The sequence below is a fragment of the Martes martes genome (genome assembly GCF_963455335.1).
Source record: "Martes martes genome assembly, chromosome: 2".
NCBI classification, from domain to species: domain Eukaryota; kingdom Metazoa; phylum Chordata; class Mammalia; order Carnivora; family Mustelidae; genus Martes; species Martes martes.
The window spans coordinates 83,213,408-83,226,480 of NC_137889.1; the positions used below are offsets into that span (position 1 = coordinate 83,213,408).

Consider the following 13,073-nt stretch of genomic DNA (forward strand, 5'->3'; position numbering starts at 1 on the left):
AGATAGATGAGGGAACACAAGAAGAGGGAGGGGCAGAGGAAGAATCAGGCTTTCCGCCCAGCAGGGAGCCCAATGCGGGACTAGATCCTAGGACACTGAGACCGTGACCTGAGCTGAAGGCGGACACTTAACTACTGAGCCTCCCAGGCACCCTATTATATTTTATAATATTTATTTATTTATTTATTTATTTGACAGAGAGAGAGAGCACAAGCAGGTGGAGTAGCAGGTAGAGGGAGAAGTAGGCTCCCCACTGAGCAGGGAGCCCAATGTGGGGCTGGATCCCAGGACTCTGGGATCATGATCTGAGCCAAAGGCAGTGGCTTAACAGACTGAGCAACCCAGGCGCTCCTACACTTCTCATTTTAAATATTATTTACATTTTCTCCTCTCTTGATAATAAGTTCTAAAATTTGAGGGTTATGCTACCTCATAGGAGTGTTCTAGCTCTAGAATCCAGGGAGTCCCACAAACTCTGGAAATACAGATAAGGTCATATGTACGGTTTTGGAAGGATGATGGTCTGTATCCTTCATCTTTTCTCCTGTATTCATAGTGATAACGTGACTCAGTGAAAATGAAGACCCACTACCCTATTGCAGCAGTTTCCAAAGTAAAATATAAAGATAATTCACTGGGGCTAAGTGAAGAAAATACTAGAATTTTTATTTGTATTCATGCTCATTTAAACAATAAAATAAGCTTCAGCACTATATCAGATTGAGAGCAGCATATTTTATTTATAAATCACAAATCTTAGTAATATTTACATTTATGCTTATGTATATATAATGTATTGTCAGTGTGCTAAAATATTTTAGTGATAGTGTACAGGTATCCAAAGATTGAAGAACATTGCTCTAGATGGATGAATATCAAGTTGTCATAAGATTTTGCAAGGCATGGGGCGCCTGGGTGGCTCAGTTGGTTGAGCAACTGCCTTCGGCTCAGGTCATGATCCTGGACTTCCAGGATCGAGTCCCGCATCGGGCTCCCAGCTCCTTGGGGAGTCTGCTTCTCCCTCTGACCTTCTCCTCTCTCATGCTCTCTCTCACTCATTCTCTCTCAAATAAATAAATAAAATCTTTAAAAAAAAAAAAAAGATTTTGCAAGGCATCTTTAATTAACATGTGGGAGGAGGTGAAGGAACAGTGCATTCTCAAATACTAACATATTTTTATTCACTTCAACTTTCCAAGACACAATTTGTTTGGAAAAGAAGGTAGCTTATTGTGACTGAACTGTGCCTAGATGCTGCATATCTCTGCTTCACTGGACATTGCTATTACTGAAGGCATAGAATTCCATAACCACTGTCACTATAACTTTCCAGAAAGCTTCAGTTTTGCCCCTCTTATTCCCGCTGTGTAATACCTGATTGTCCAATTGCTGTAGGTGCATTTTTGTTTCACTTTGTTTTAATTTTCTCTGGGACTACTTCAGAGACCTTCCTTCGATACAAATGGATTTGGCAACATTTCAGACTAAACCACCATCTTAGTAGATACTTTGTTTGGACACTACACGAAGTCATTTTTCTGCCAAGCAAATTTCTTCACAACTTGTAAGGTTTATTTGCAATGTAATATTTTGACATTAAGTACTAAAAAAAACTGAAAGGCGTAATCTTCTACTAGAATATCTGAGAAGTCCTAGACCTGCCATTTAAATTTTGTCCTGATTTTTATTCCAGCTTTTAATCTAAAATATTAACATTTTCCTGAAATGAAGTTCATTATGGTGGAAAAAGAGTCAGCACTAATGTGGCACCTGGGTGGCTCAGTGGGTTAAAGCCTCTGCCTTCGGCTCAGGTCATGATCCCAGGGTCCTGGATTGAGCCCTGCAACAGACTCTCTGCTCAGTGGGGGAACCTGCATTCCCCTCTCTCTCTGCCTGCCTCTCTGCCTACTTGTGATCTCTGTCTGTCAAATAAATAAGTAAAATCTTAAAAGAAAAAAAAAAAAAAAAAGAAAGAAAGTCTGCACTGATGATAAAAGAAACCTGGCTTTTAGAATATCACCTCCCCCAAAAAAGAATATCACCTTTTCCCTCCTTTTGCTTAGTTTGTTTTTATTTTCTGAAATGAGAATCTATGCATTTATGATCCTATTTCAAAATTTTTTTTTATTATTCATTTACTTATTTATGCAGGCACTGAGTAGAAGAAATGGGCACAGGTAGAATAGCTTTGGATGAAAGAGTGCATAGGTTGTGAGAGCTATAGTCAAAACAGATGCAGGTGTGACAGGTTAAGAGCAAAGCTGCTTCACAGGAAATGTATAGATGGCAACAAAATGTAAAATGTTTGAAGTGGCTGAAAGAAAGAATACCAAATGAGTGCACATCATCAGCATAATAAAAGGAGCACTTAAAAGGAAGCCAACTTTGTCTAAAATCTGGAAGCACACATACTAAGAACAGAAGGAAACTGAGTTCAACAAAGACAAAGAAGGACTAATTACTCCCATAAGCGTATGCTTTTCAGGACAAGTGTGATTCTTCCCCTTCTCACTAGAGAATGCAAAGATTTCCCAGACTTTGCCAAGAAGCCTAACCACAAATGTACATTTTAATGTTGTAAACTTCGATTAAAGTACATTTTGGTGTTCTCTGCATGATAAAGCAAGTTGGCCCTGCTTTTAGCTTGGATTTAGACAAGGGGATGGCACTTGTCTATGGTGTCTGCAGCTTTGCGTTCTTGGTTTGCAGAAGACAGTTAAGTCTGTCAACACAGGGATTGCAGCACCCCTGGCTTAGCTCCTTGCAGTGACTGCCTTCCCATCTCACACACAGGTCATATCCCCAGTCTTCTACCCTTCAGCTCTGCCTTCACTGAATTCTCCAGGTACAGCCACTTGAGTGAAGCAGCACCAAGGTGCGCAGACAAAATACACTTCGTGCTTTATTGTTCAGTGAAGGTGAATGATCGGTCAAGCCACCCCAATGAGTATGTGCGAGAGATTCCTTTCCACTTTTTAATAATGCTTATCCAGGTAAAATCCATGCACTTAAAACTACTACAATAATTCATTAACCCGTTCTTTTTGGGACCGTTAACTGTTGTTTCAACAGCGATTCGCAAGTTGCTTTAAGATGTCATAAAACCCCACACGTGGGTGGCTCAGTTGGTTAGGTGACAGCCTTCAGCTCAGCTCTTGATCCTGGAATCCCAGGATCGAGTCCTTCATCAGGCTCCCTGCAAGGCTGCTTCTCCCTCTGACAGGTCCCCTTCTCACGCTTTCTTTCTTTCATTTTCTCTCTCTCAAATAAATACATAAAATCTTAAAAAAGAGAGAAAAATCTTATTTAAAAAAAAAAAAAAGCATTATATAGCCCCAGACTTCACTGGGGCTTTGCATGTAAAGCTCTAGTTGGGCACCTTCCCATTTGGGAAGTCTCAGGGAGCCATGTCTAACCCTCAGACACCATGTGGAGTTGATACTCCCCTTTGTTCACCTCATTCACTTGCTAGACCCACCATAGAACACTCTGTTCCATTCTATGACTGCTTCTGACTTAACCGTAGGATATGCTTCGAAGGGTCTGCCTGAGCTTGACTGGCAATATGAGGGAGAAGTAATTTGGAGGAAAGGTTAGTAAAATGTTAAAGCAACTTTCCCTTCCTTCCCATCAAAGGATCTGAAGGACTAATCGTCTTTAGAGTAATACGAAATTCCATACCAGACATGCCAGCTTTATGTTTATACCTGTATTCAAACCCAGGAAAAAGCATGAATCATTTTCTTTCGAGATATAGAAGGAACAAGAAACCATGGATGGAAACAATAAGACCAGAACAGAAGAAACTGTTCCTGGAATTCCAAATATTAGGAGAAACAGGCTGATCGGGAAGCACTCTTGGGACCTACATTTCTTTATAGAATAGTTAACCTGGCAACAATATTCAGGACCCACAGCCCCCAACCCTGCCAAAAACCCTCTGTCCATTCTTTCCTCCATCCTCAATTCCACTCCTAACTCCTAAGCTGCAAGTCGGATCCCTTAGTTTCCTTGAAAACTTACCCTCTAGGCTCTCTGTCTCTGGCTACCATCAGTGGTCTAGATTAGAAAATGTATCCATAGTTGCTACCCTCCAAAGTGGGTAAGCTAGAGAGAAAAAAAGGAGTCCTTAATTTTTTTTTTTTTTTAGCATCCACACTATGAATTTTGAATAGATCCTATCATGGAAATGTGTGTTCATCATAAGAGCCATAAAATATTCCATAATTAATGAGCCTTTGTAGGCTAGCCTGGGGTATCCATCACAGAAGATTTAATTTCTCTGTGAAATTACACTTTTGGTAACTTTTATTTAGATAAGATTTCAAACTTATGGAATAGTTACAGGAATAGTACAAGGAATTCCCATATAGCTTTTACTCAACGTTGCTTACATTGTATGTGTATATACAGAGAAAATATTTTTTTGCATTTTTTTGAATTTTAATTAACCTACAAACTTAGAACACAAATTATTACTAAATTGGGGTCTGTTTAAAAATTTGATAAAGAAGACATTGTGTTTTATGCTTTTTAATTTCCTTTAATTCATATCATTTTTTGTAATTTTAAGGATTCAGTTTCAGAAAGAAAAATGTATTTAAGTCTTTATTTTTCTTTTAAACATGTTTATTAACTCCATATATTTGTGAGACTATAACTCTATTTTCCCAAGGCCTATGGCACTTTCCAATAATAGGATTGGTATTTAACAAGCTACAGTCAGTGCTTCAAGATGCTGGCTATCATATAGTACATAAATTGTCGTGTAGCTCTCGTAGTAAACCTGGGATACTAGAGGCCAATCAATAATGACTTTTTATTCCTGAGGTCACCAGGCTAGTGTATTTAAACTCTACAAATACAGATTTAAAAATTATAATGTTCATCTTTCTCTTGCTTTGAAATTGAGCTCTTTTAAAAATCAGATCCTTATCCCAACTCAAACTTGCAGGTTATTTAGCTCTTCAGAGAGCTTAGACTAGTATCATTAAAAACAGAAGTTCCAGCTCCAGAAAAATGTTTAAGAATTTTCGTAATGAAATCATAGCATCATTTTCTTCATCAATACTAACATTCTCTTCAAAAAAATATTGAGATTATCCAACTAGAGTTAAAAAAAATCACAAATGTGTACTTTGAGGAAAAAAGTTGATGACTCTTAGGACATCTGTACACACCAAAGTGTCCAACACAAATTTAAAAATGAGCTATTAGCAAAAAGAACAAGTCTCATTTCCCACTTCTGAACTTAGGTTTTCTCACTGGAACTTTGTACGGCTCAGCACAGCAATGCAGGATGTCTGCTGATACAAATCCAAATTTCTGGGTGTGTGTGTTTAAATGTTTTACTTCTGGACATTATGGTATATCCATATTCCCTGGAATCTTACTTTACTCTCATATTGATTCTCATTAAATTAAATTAGAATGATATTATTGCATTTTAATATAGGCTATAACCCTCATTTATCCCAAATATCATGACACAAAAATGAATTACTAGGAATTAAACTACTAATATGAATTAATATAGCCTTCACCAAAGTGCAGAATAGAAAAAATGTCAAACAAAAGGTAGTATTTATTGATATGACACATTACATTATGGCAGATATTTTTATAAAACAATCTTTGATATTTATAGAAGAACTACTTTATAGTCATATTGCATCTAACCCATAATTCCTTATTTCCTTAAAAAAAAAAAGAAAAAGTGCAACAGAAAAAATATCCAACCTATTTTGTTACATACACCAACAGTGAAATGAAGAAATATAATAAAATGCAGAGCTGAAAGGTTCAAAGAGCTAATGGTACCAAAGACTCTAATTTCTATTTGGAAAGCTTTGGCGGGGGTGGGGGGGGGCACACTATCACAAACGCACTTTCACAGCCACGGCATTCCACCAGGACACAGGACTACGGGTCACTCCGTTGGACCGTGCAGGTCAGGGCACTACACCTATCTGACGTATGTACAATATGCTAAATTGTGAGTACAGGTAATAAGTGATGGGGATAGTAACAGAAATATCCCCCAGAGGTCATTTTTGATTGAGGTTCCTTTCCTTTTTTTTTTCCCCTCTGAAGACTTGAAGTGTTGAAGTGAATACATTTTTATCATGTTAAGTGGAAGAAAAAGTAGATCGTGATTTAGCTCCTAAAATTTTAATACTGTTCTTTGTCATCCGCAATCATAAAGTGCTTTCAGAGATTCCGCACCTGCTCATAGGAGTCAAAACCCAAAGACTAATAAGCAGATATGTATTTTGCTAATCTATTCCTGAGGGTTTGCCCAAGAAATTGGCATTGCCATCTTCGACATCTTTCTTCTGGAACCACGGTTTTGAATTTGTTACTGGTTGATAAGCTTCCAGAAAATGACAGATTCCAGGAATTTCACTGGGGAAGTTTGGTGGAAGTTCCTCCCTTGATCGAGGGGTAAACACAAAACCAGGGCAGTCTTTGAGTAATCTGAAAAGATTAAAATAAAAATATTAAAATTAGAGTCTAATACGGATATAACTGTCTACTCAAGAAAAAGCAACTTAACTAAATCAATATTCCTGACAAACAGCTCTTCCTTGACTTACGATGGGGTTACATCTTCATAAGTTGAAAATGTCATAAACTGAAAATACCATAAGTTGAAAATGCATTTCATACACCTAACCTAGGAACATCATAGCTTGGCCTGGCCTGCCTTAATGTGTTCAAAACACTTTTTTTTTAAAAAACATTTTATTTATTTATTTGACACAGAGAGAGAGAGAGAGAAAAAGAGAGTACAAGCAGGGGGAGCAGCACAGGCAAAGGGAGAAGCAGACTACCCACTGATCACAGAGCCTGATGTGGGACTCAATTCCATGACCCTGAGATCATGACCTGAGCCAAAGGCAGCTGCTTAACAAACTGAGCCACCCAGGCATTCCTGTGCTCAGAACACTTATAGTAGCCTGCAGTTTGGCAAAATCCTCTAATACATGGCCTACTTTATAATAAGTGTTTAATAGCTCATGTAATTTATTTAATATTCTGTTGAAAGTGAAAAACAGAATAGTTGTTAAGTTTATCAGTTGTTTATCCCCCTGATTGTGAACAAGACTGTCATGTGGCATATCACTAGTTAGGGAAAAGATCAAAATTTGAAATTCAAACTACAGTTTCTACTGAATGCATATGGTTTTCCCACCATTGTAAAGTTGAAAAATCATTAAGTTGAACCATCGAAAGCTGGGGACTGTCTGTATTAATAAACCAACCATTTTCAGTGTGATTGGCAGAAAGATCCTAATGATTTTACAAATATCTTCACAGAAGAACAAAGAAGAATTAATTCATAATAACAAAAGAAAATTCTCCAAATAATGTATTTCACTCATATTAGGAAAAATATAAAATATTTTTGTAAAGATAAAATCAATAATTCATATAAGTAAATTTAGAGTAGTGGGAAAAAATGCAAAATAATCCAAAAGTCTAATAATAGCAAAAACCCCCAACCCCATCCATAAACAGTGTTATAGAATAAGGCTTCCTAAGTTGAAAGAGAAAAGACATTGTCTATTTATTGATTCATTTATTTTGTATATATTATGGGGAAGTAATCTAGGACAAGAGGTTGTGAAAGAAAAGTTCCATATAAGATATATTACATATAGAAGCCTGGCGGCTCAGTCTTTAAGCGTCTGCCTTCGGCCCAGGTCTTGATCCCAGGGTCCTAGGATCGAGCCCCGCATAGGGCTCCCTGCTCTGTGGGAGCCTGCTTCTCCTTCTCCCACTCCCCCTGCTTGTGTTCCTCTCTTGCTATGTCTCTCTCTGTCAAACAAATAAATAAAAATCTTTAAAAAAAGATATATATATACACACACACACACACATATATATCTTATATATATAATGTGATATATATTTCTATATGTAATGTGACATACATATATATATGATGTAAAAATAACATATGAATCTCTTGATAGAATTTTTATGAATTGTAGGTTAGTAAGACTAAAAGGAATTTAATTATACAAATTAATACTCTGTCTGGTATTTGAAATATACAAATTAATTACTGTCTGGTATTTGAAATATTTCTTCTTATATTTGTCTGTTTACCACATTTTATTATTTGCTACTACTTGTCCATTGCAGTAAACTCACTTTATTGCATTTGCTTAGTTTTTTAAAAAGTTTTTATTTATATCCCAAGTAGTTAACATACAGTGTAATATTAGTTTCAGGTGCATAATATAGTGATTCAGCACTTCCATACAACAACTGGTGTTCATCACAAGTACACTCTTTAATCCCCATCACCTATTTCCCCTCCTCCCCCAACGACCTCCCCTCTGGTAACCAACCGTTTGTTCTCTGTGGTTAAGGGTCTGTGTCTTGGCTTGCCTGATCTCTCTCTCTCTTTCTTTTCCCCTTTGCTCGTTTGTTTTGTTTCTTAAATTCCACATGTAAGTTAAATGCATTTTAAGTTCCAATCCTACTGATGAAGCTACTTGTTCCTCTTTCTATTTCCTTCCTTAACTTTCTGTCAAAAGTAAACTTTTTAAATTTTTTTTAAAGATTTTATTTATTTATTCATGAAAGACACAGAGAGAGGGTGAGTCAGAGGCAGAGGGAGAAGCAGGCTCCCTGCTGAGCAGGGAGCCCCATGCGGGGCTAGATCCCAGGACTAGATCCTGGGTCATGAGCTGAGCCAAAGACAGATGCCCAACCATCTGAGCCACCCAGGCTCCCCAAATGCAAACTTAGTAAGCATTTCTCTAACCTATTACTCAGGTATATGTATTCAAGACAGGAAATGTTGATAGTTCTGGGCCCTAAACCAACTTCCACAGAAAACCACATATTATACATGCCCAACCAGACCATGACCTCCACTTCACATCAGCTTGTGATGTCATGCCTTAACGTAACAGAAGATGGCGCTGCATTAGATTTGGTACCGTGACACCCTATGTACTGAAGAAACCAACCAAATAGAAATCTAGGTTTCAAAAATGGCAGACCTCAAGTAGAAAAGAACATGTGAATATTCAATTAGCTAATTTTAAAGAGCCTCATCAATAAATATGCAATCTGCAAAATAATTAATGAAATGCTTTAGTCATGATCCATAAATATCTGAGTGCCTATTATTTATAAGGCATAATATTTGGTAATACATTGTAAGAAGTTTCTGAATTCCATAGTATTAAAAGTATAAGCTTCAAAGTCTGGTACATCTAGACTGAGATAGCAGCAAAGATGTCTGTTTTCTAACCTTTAAGATGGAGTAATAATAGTACAGTTCTCTTAGGACAGCTGTGAAGATTAAATAAATAGATTAAACATGATGGGATAAGCGTCAATTAGTTATCAGTTCACACTCATCATATTGGTAACATTTGGGGAATAGAAACCTTCATATACTGTTGGTGGGATATAAATTGGTAAGACCAATTTGGACAGCAGATGGATGGTTAGTGAAGCTGGGCTGGACGTAGCCTATGATCTGGGAATCTGTGGGGTGTAGTACAGCTCTCCATGGCTTATTCAAGCTCTAGAGTACACAGACCTGTACTGCTAGACCTGGCTCAGACTGGCCTAGGAGAGCCAACTGCTAAACATTCAGGGATTTTTATGAGACAATTAAACCATCTGTGGCTGAAACCTGCTGTGGTGGGAGTACATACGTCATAGAAATTGGTAAATGCTAAAAATCAAAGACTCTCCACTTTCTTCCTAACGCTGGTTTACCCGCACAATGCTGCATTAGGAACAGCTTAAATAAATGAACTAAGTTTAAAATTCATAAAAAAAAAAATCTCAAAAACATAATAGGCAGCAGATTTAAGGCAAGTCGTGAAAGGATATGGACAAGTTGAACGGGCATCTATTTTTCTCTGGTTTTGTTTTTCTACCTGGAGGAACCTAAATGAGAGTTACACTCTTGGCCTCTCTCTGCCCACTTTCTTTCCTGGTAGTGAGTTTGGGAGAAGCTGCTGAGCATGCTCTTCTCAGTGCCTTCCTGCCTCTCTTTGGGAGCCCTCCTGTCTGCAGGAAATGTATGCTCTCAGCTGTTCCTACAAACCCTAAGGGGCACAGAGTCCAGCCTGTCAGACAGCAGTGGGTTGCGAGGAGAGGGGGAGAATATTTTCTTTTTTTTTTTTTTTAATAAAACAGGGATCTGGGGGCCCCTGGGTGGCTCAGTGGGTTAAGCCTCTGCCTTCGGCTCAGGTCATGATCTCAGGGTCCTGGGATCAATCCCACATCAGGCTCCCTGTTCAGCAGGGAGCCTGCTTCCCCCTCTCTCTCTGCCTGCCTCTCTGCCTACTTGTGATCTTTCTCTCTGTCAAATAAATAAATAAAATCTTTAAAAAAAATAAAATAAAACAGGGATCTGAAAGAAAAATGACAAAATACTGACATTTATTAAATATTAGTATTGGCCACATGGGTGGCCATGGGTGTCCTATTTTCTCTTTTTCTTTGATTTTTCTTTCTGTAGGTTTAAAATGTTTAAAAATCACTTATAAAGTGCATAAAACTATAAAGGTTTGATAAATAATATATAAAATTAAGACCTTTCTTTTTTCTGTCTATATCCACCCAGCCTTTCCTAATGAATATGGTGATTATAATCATAACCTTATGTTTGAATTTATATAAAACATTCAGCACTTAGAAATGGCCTTAAATACCATTTGAATTTAAGTGCCTTGCCCACGAAGATACCTCTGAAAAGCTCTATGTTTAGGACTGTACAGCATGTCTTCTGAATACAAATTCTATCCTTCAAGAAACTTACAGGTAAACACAATTAGAGTGTCATGGAGTTAGAAATGTTCATTAAATCATCTTTAAGAAAAAATCAGATTTTTTTTTACAGATTTATTTATTTATTTGAGAGAGACATACAGCATGCAGGGAAGAGGGGCAGAGGGAGAAAAGAATCTTAGGCAGAGTCCGTGCTGAGCATGGAGCCTGATGTGGGGCTCAATCTCCAGACTCTGAGATCACCACCTGAGCTGAGACTCAGAGTCCGACGCTTAATCATCTGTGCCACCCTGGTGGCCCAAAAAGATCAGAATTTTTAAGGAAAAGAGGTTGGAAAAATAATACCATTTAGATGAAATTTTGATGGAGGCCAGAGCCAAGAAAAGCAACAGAAGTTTCAGGGCAGATATCCACATACGGTGGGAGTTTTCTTTACTCTCTCTTGACCAGATACCATTTTCCTCAAATTGCTGTATTAACTCTCCTTTTTTCTGTCAGCTCTCCATATTCTCTTTCTTCTCTTTGTTCCCTCCCTTTACAGAATTGAAGTCTTGTTTGTCTTTTATTAGGTTCTCAGATCTCTCTTGCAAACAGCAGTTCCTGGTTGTGCTTTCCCACCCACCCTGGGCAGTATCCATTTATATCTCCCACCTGCCATTTTTGTCTTTAATGATCCCTGGATCACCACATAAACCTGTCTCATTAATCTGCTGACCTGAAACTTGAACAATATTTAGTCTCGTCTCAGTTTTCTGCACTTCAGTAAGATCAAACAAGAGGGCAGAACATTGTCCCTGAAAATAAAACTCCTGGTGCCATTTAGAATGAAGGAATGTGTAACTGTCGTAACACAGCAACATTCTAAATTACTGATTAGAACTGGAAATGAAAGGTAAGATTTGAAGTTAAGGATTTTTAAGGATTTTTTGTGTATGGGGGGTACGTATTCTGTGTCCTGAATTTACAAGTTTTGTAAGTGTATCAAGGTACACTTACATGTGTACACGTGATTTTTTTTGACAAATGTCACCCCAGATTTCAACCAGTGAAGTTCTCCAAAGAAATAATTAGGTTTTATATTTGTACAACTTCTGGTAGAGTCTACTGTTTGTCCCAAACTTTGACAGAACTGGAATTATGTCTCTATTTCATAATCCAGTTGTTAAATTTCACAAAGCGTGCACTTTTGATTGAAATTTATATTGTCAATTCTAAATTTTCCTATCATCTGGGAAAAAAAATAAGATAGTTTTTTAAAGAAAGACTTTTAAAATGTGGCTAAGCATATTTCACATTAAATACTTATGTCTTGCCTAAATAAAGCATTTTAACTACCACTTGCCCTTTAGAGAAGACATATATATTTCTTATATGAAGGTAAGAGGTAAGTAAATTGAAAAAGGAAAAAAATAAACCATACCTTATTTGTCTACAAAAGATAGAAATAAATTTAGTAAAAACATTGATGTTCAGTATCAATTAAATTTTCATTATCCTTTATATATGTGCATAAAAATACATACTAAGAAATAATAAAAAGAACACAAAAATGTGAATAGTTACTGTCTCTGGATAGTGAGATTATGAACTGTTTTTATTTCCTTTATAACTTTCTGACATTGTAAATTTTCTAAAATGAGCAAGCATATATTACTATTATAATCAAAAAATAATTTATTACTATTATAATCAAAAAATAATCAAAAAATAATCACTATGTATGGTGTGAAACCTTGTATGTGCATGCCCAGTAGCATTGCCTGTATGATGAACCTAAGGATTTAAGCTATGAGCGAGCCTTCTCCTGTTGCTGAAAATGTATATCGAAGTGTCATGATACTCTGTTGGAAGACACAAGATCTTAAATTACATTTTGGGAGTAAAAAGAGTAGCTGATATCAATGTCTCCTATCAAGATTTAAGACAACCAGACTTTGAGAAATGAAACAAAGGAAGAATTTGAAAAAGCTTTGTCTTGTAATTCCCCAAAACAATTAAAATAGAAGAACTAGAAAATATACTTTTTTCTATGTGAAGGTTTGGTTTTAAGGATACATACACACCCAAGGACTCCTCATGGTGTCCATGCACATATATTACGTTATTGAACACTCAACAGCAGTGAAAGGACCAGAAACTACTCAAGTTATCTCAGGACTATCACTCTCACTTCCTCCAGAGAGCAGAGTCATATCCTCTAAGGGACTTGAGTTCTTCTCCTTACATGGCCTATCTGGGAAGACTCTGAGGCTATTACCATTACAACTATCTCCGAGGACTTTTCCAATTCTCATGCTAGCGTG

The 13,073-nt window shown here is 37.1% G+C and overlaps 1 protein-coding gene across 1 annotated transcript in view; it reads right to left on the minus strand.

The window, feature by feature from the left end:
* Window positions 1-5,566: 5,566 nt before the first annotated feature.
* Window positions 5,567-13,073, minus strand: part of GUCY1A1 (guanylate cyclase 1 soluble subunit alpha 1) — a 59,870-nt gene continuing 52,363 nt past the window's right edge. The window contains exon 9 of the mRNA XM_080797588.1: window positions 5,567-6,477. Coding sequence (XP_080653714.1) covers window positions 6,276-6,477 — 202 coding nt within the window. The 3' untranslated portion in view covers window positions 5,567-6,275. The remainder of the gene's footprint in view (window positions 6,478-13,073) is intronic.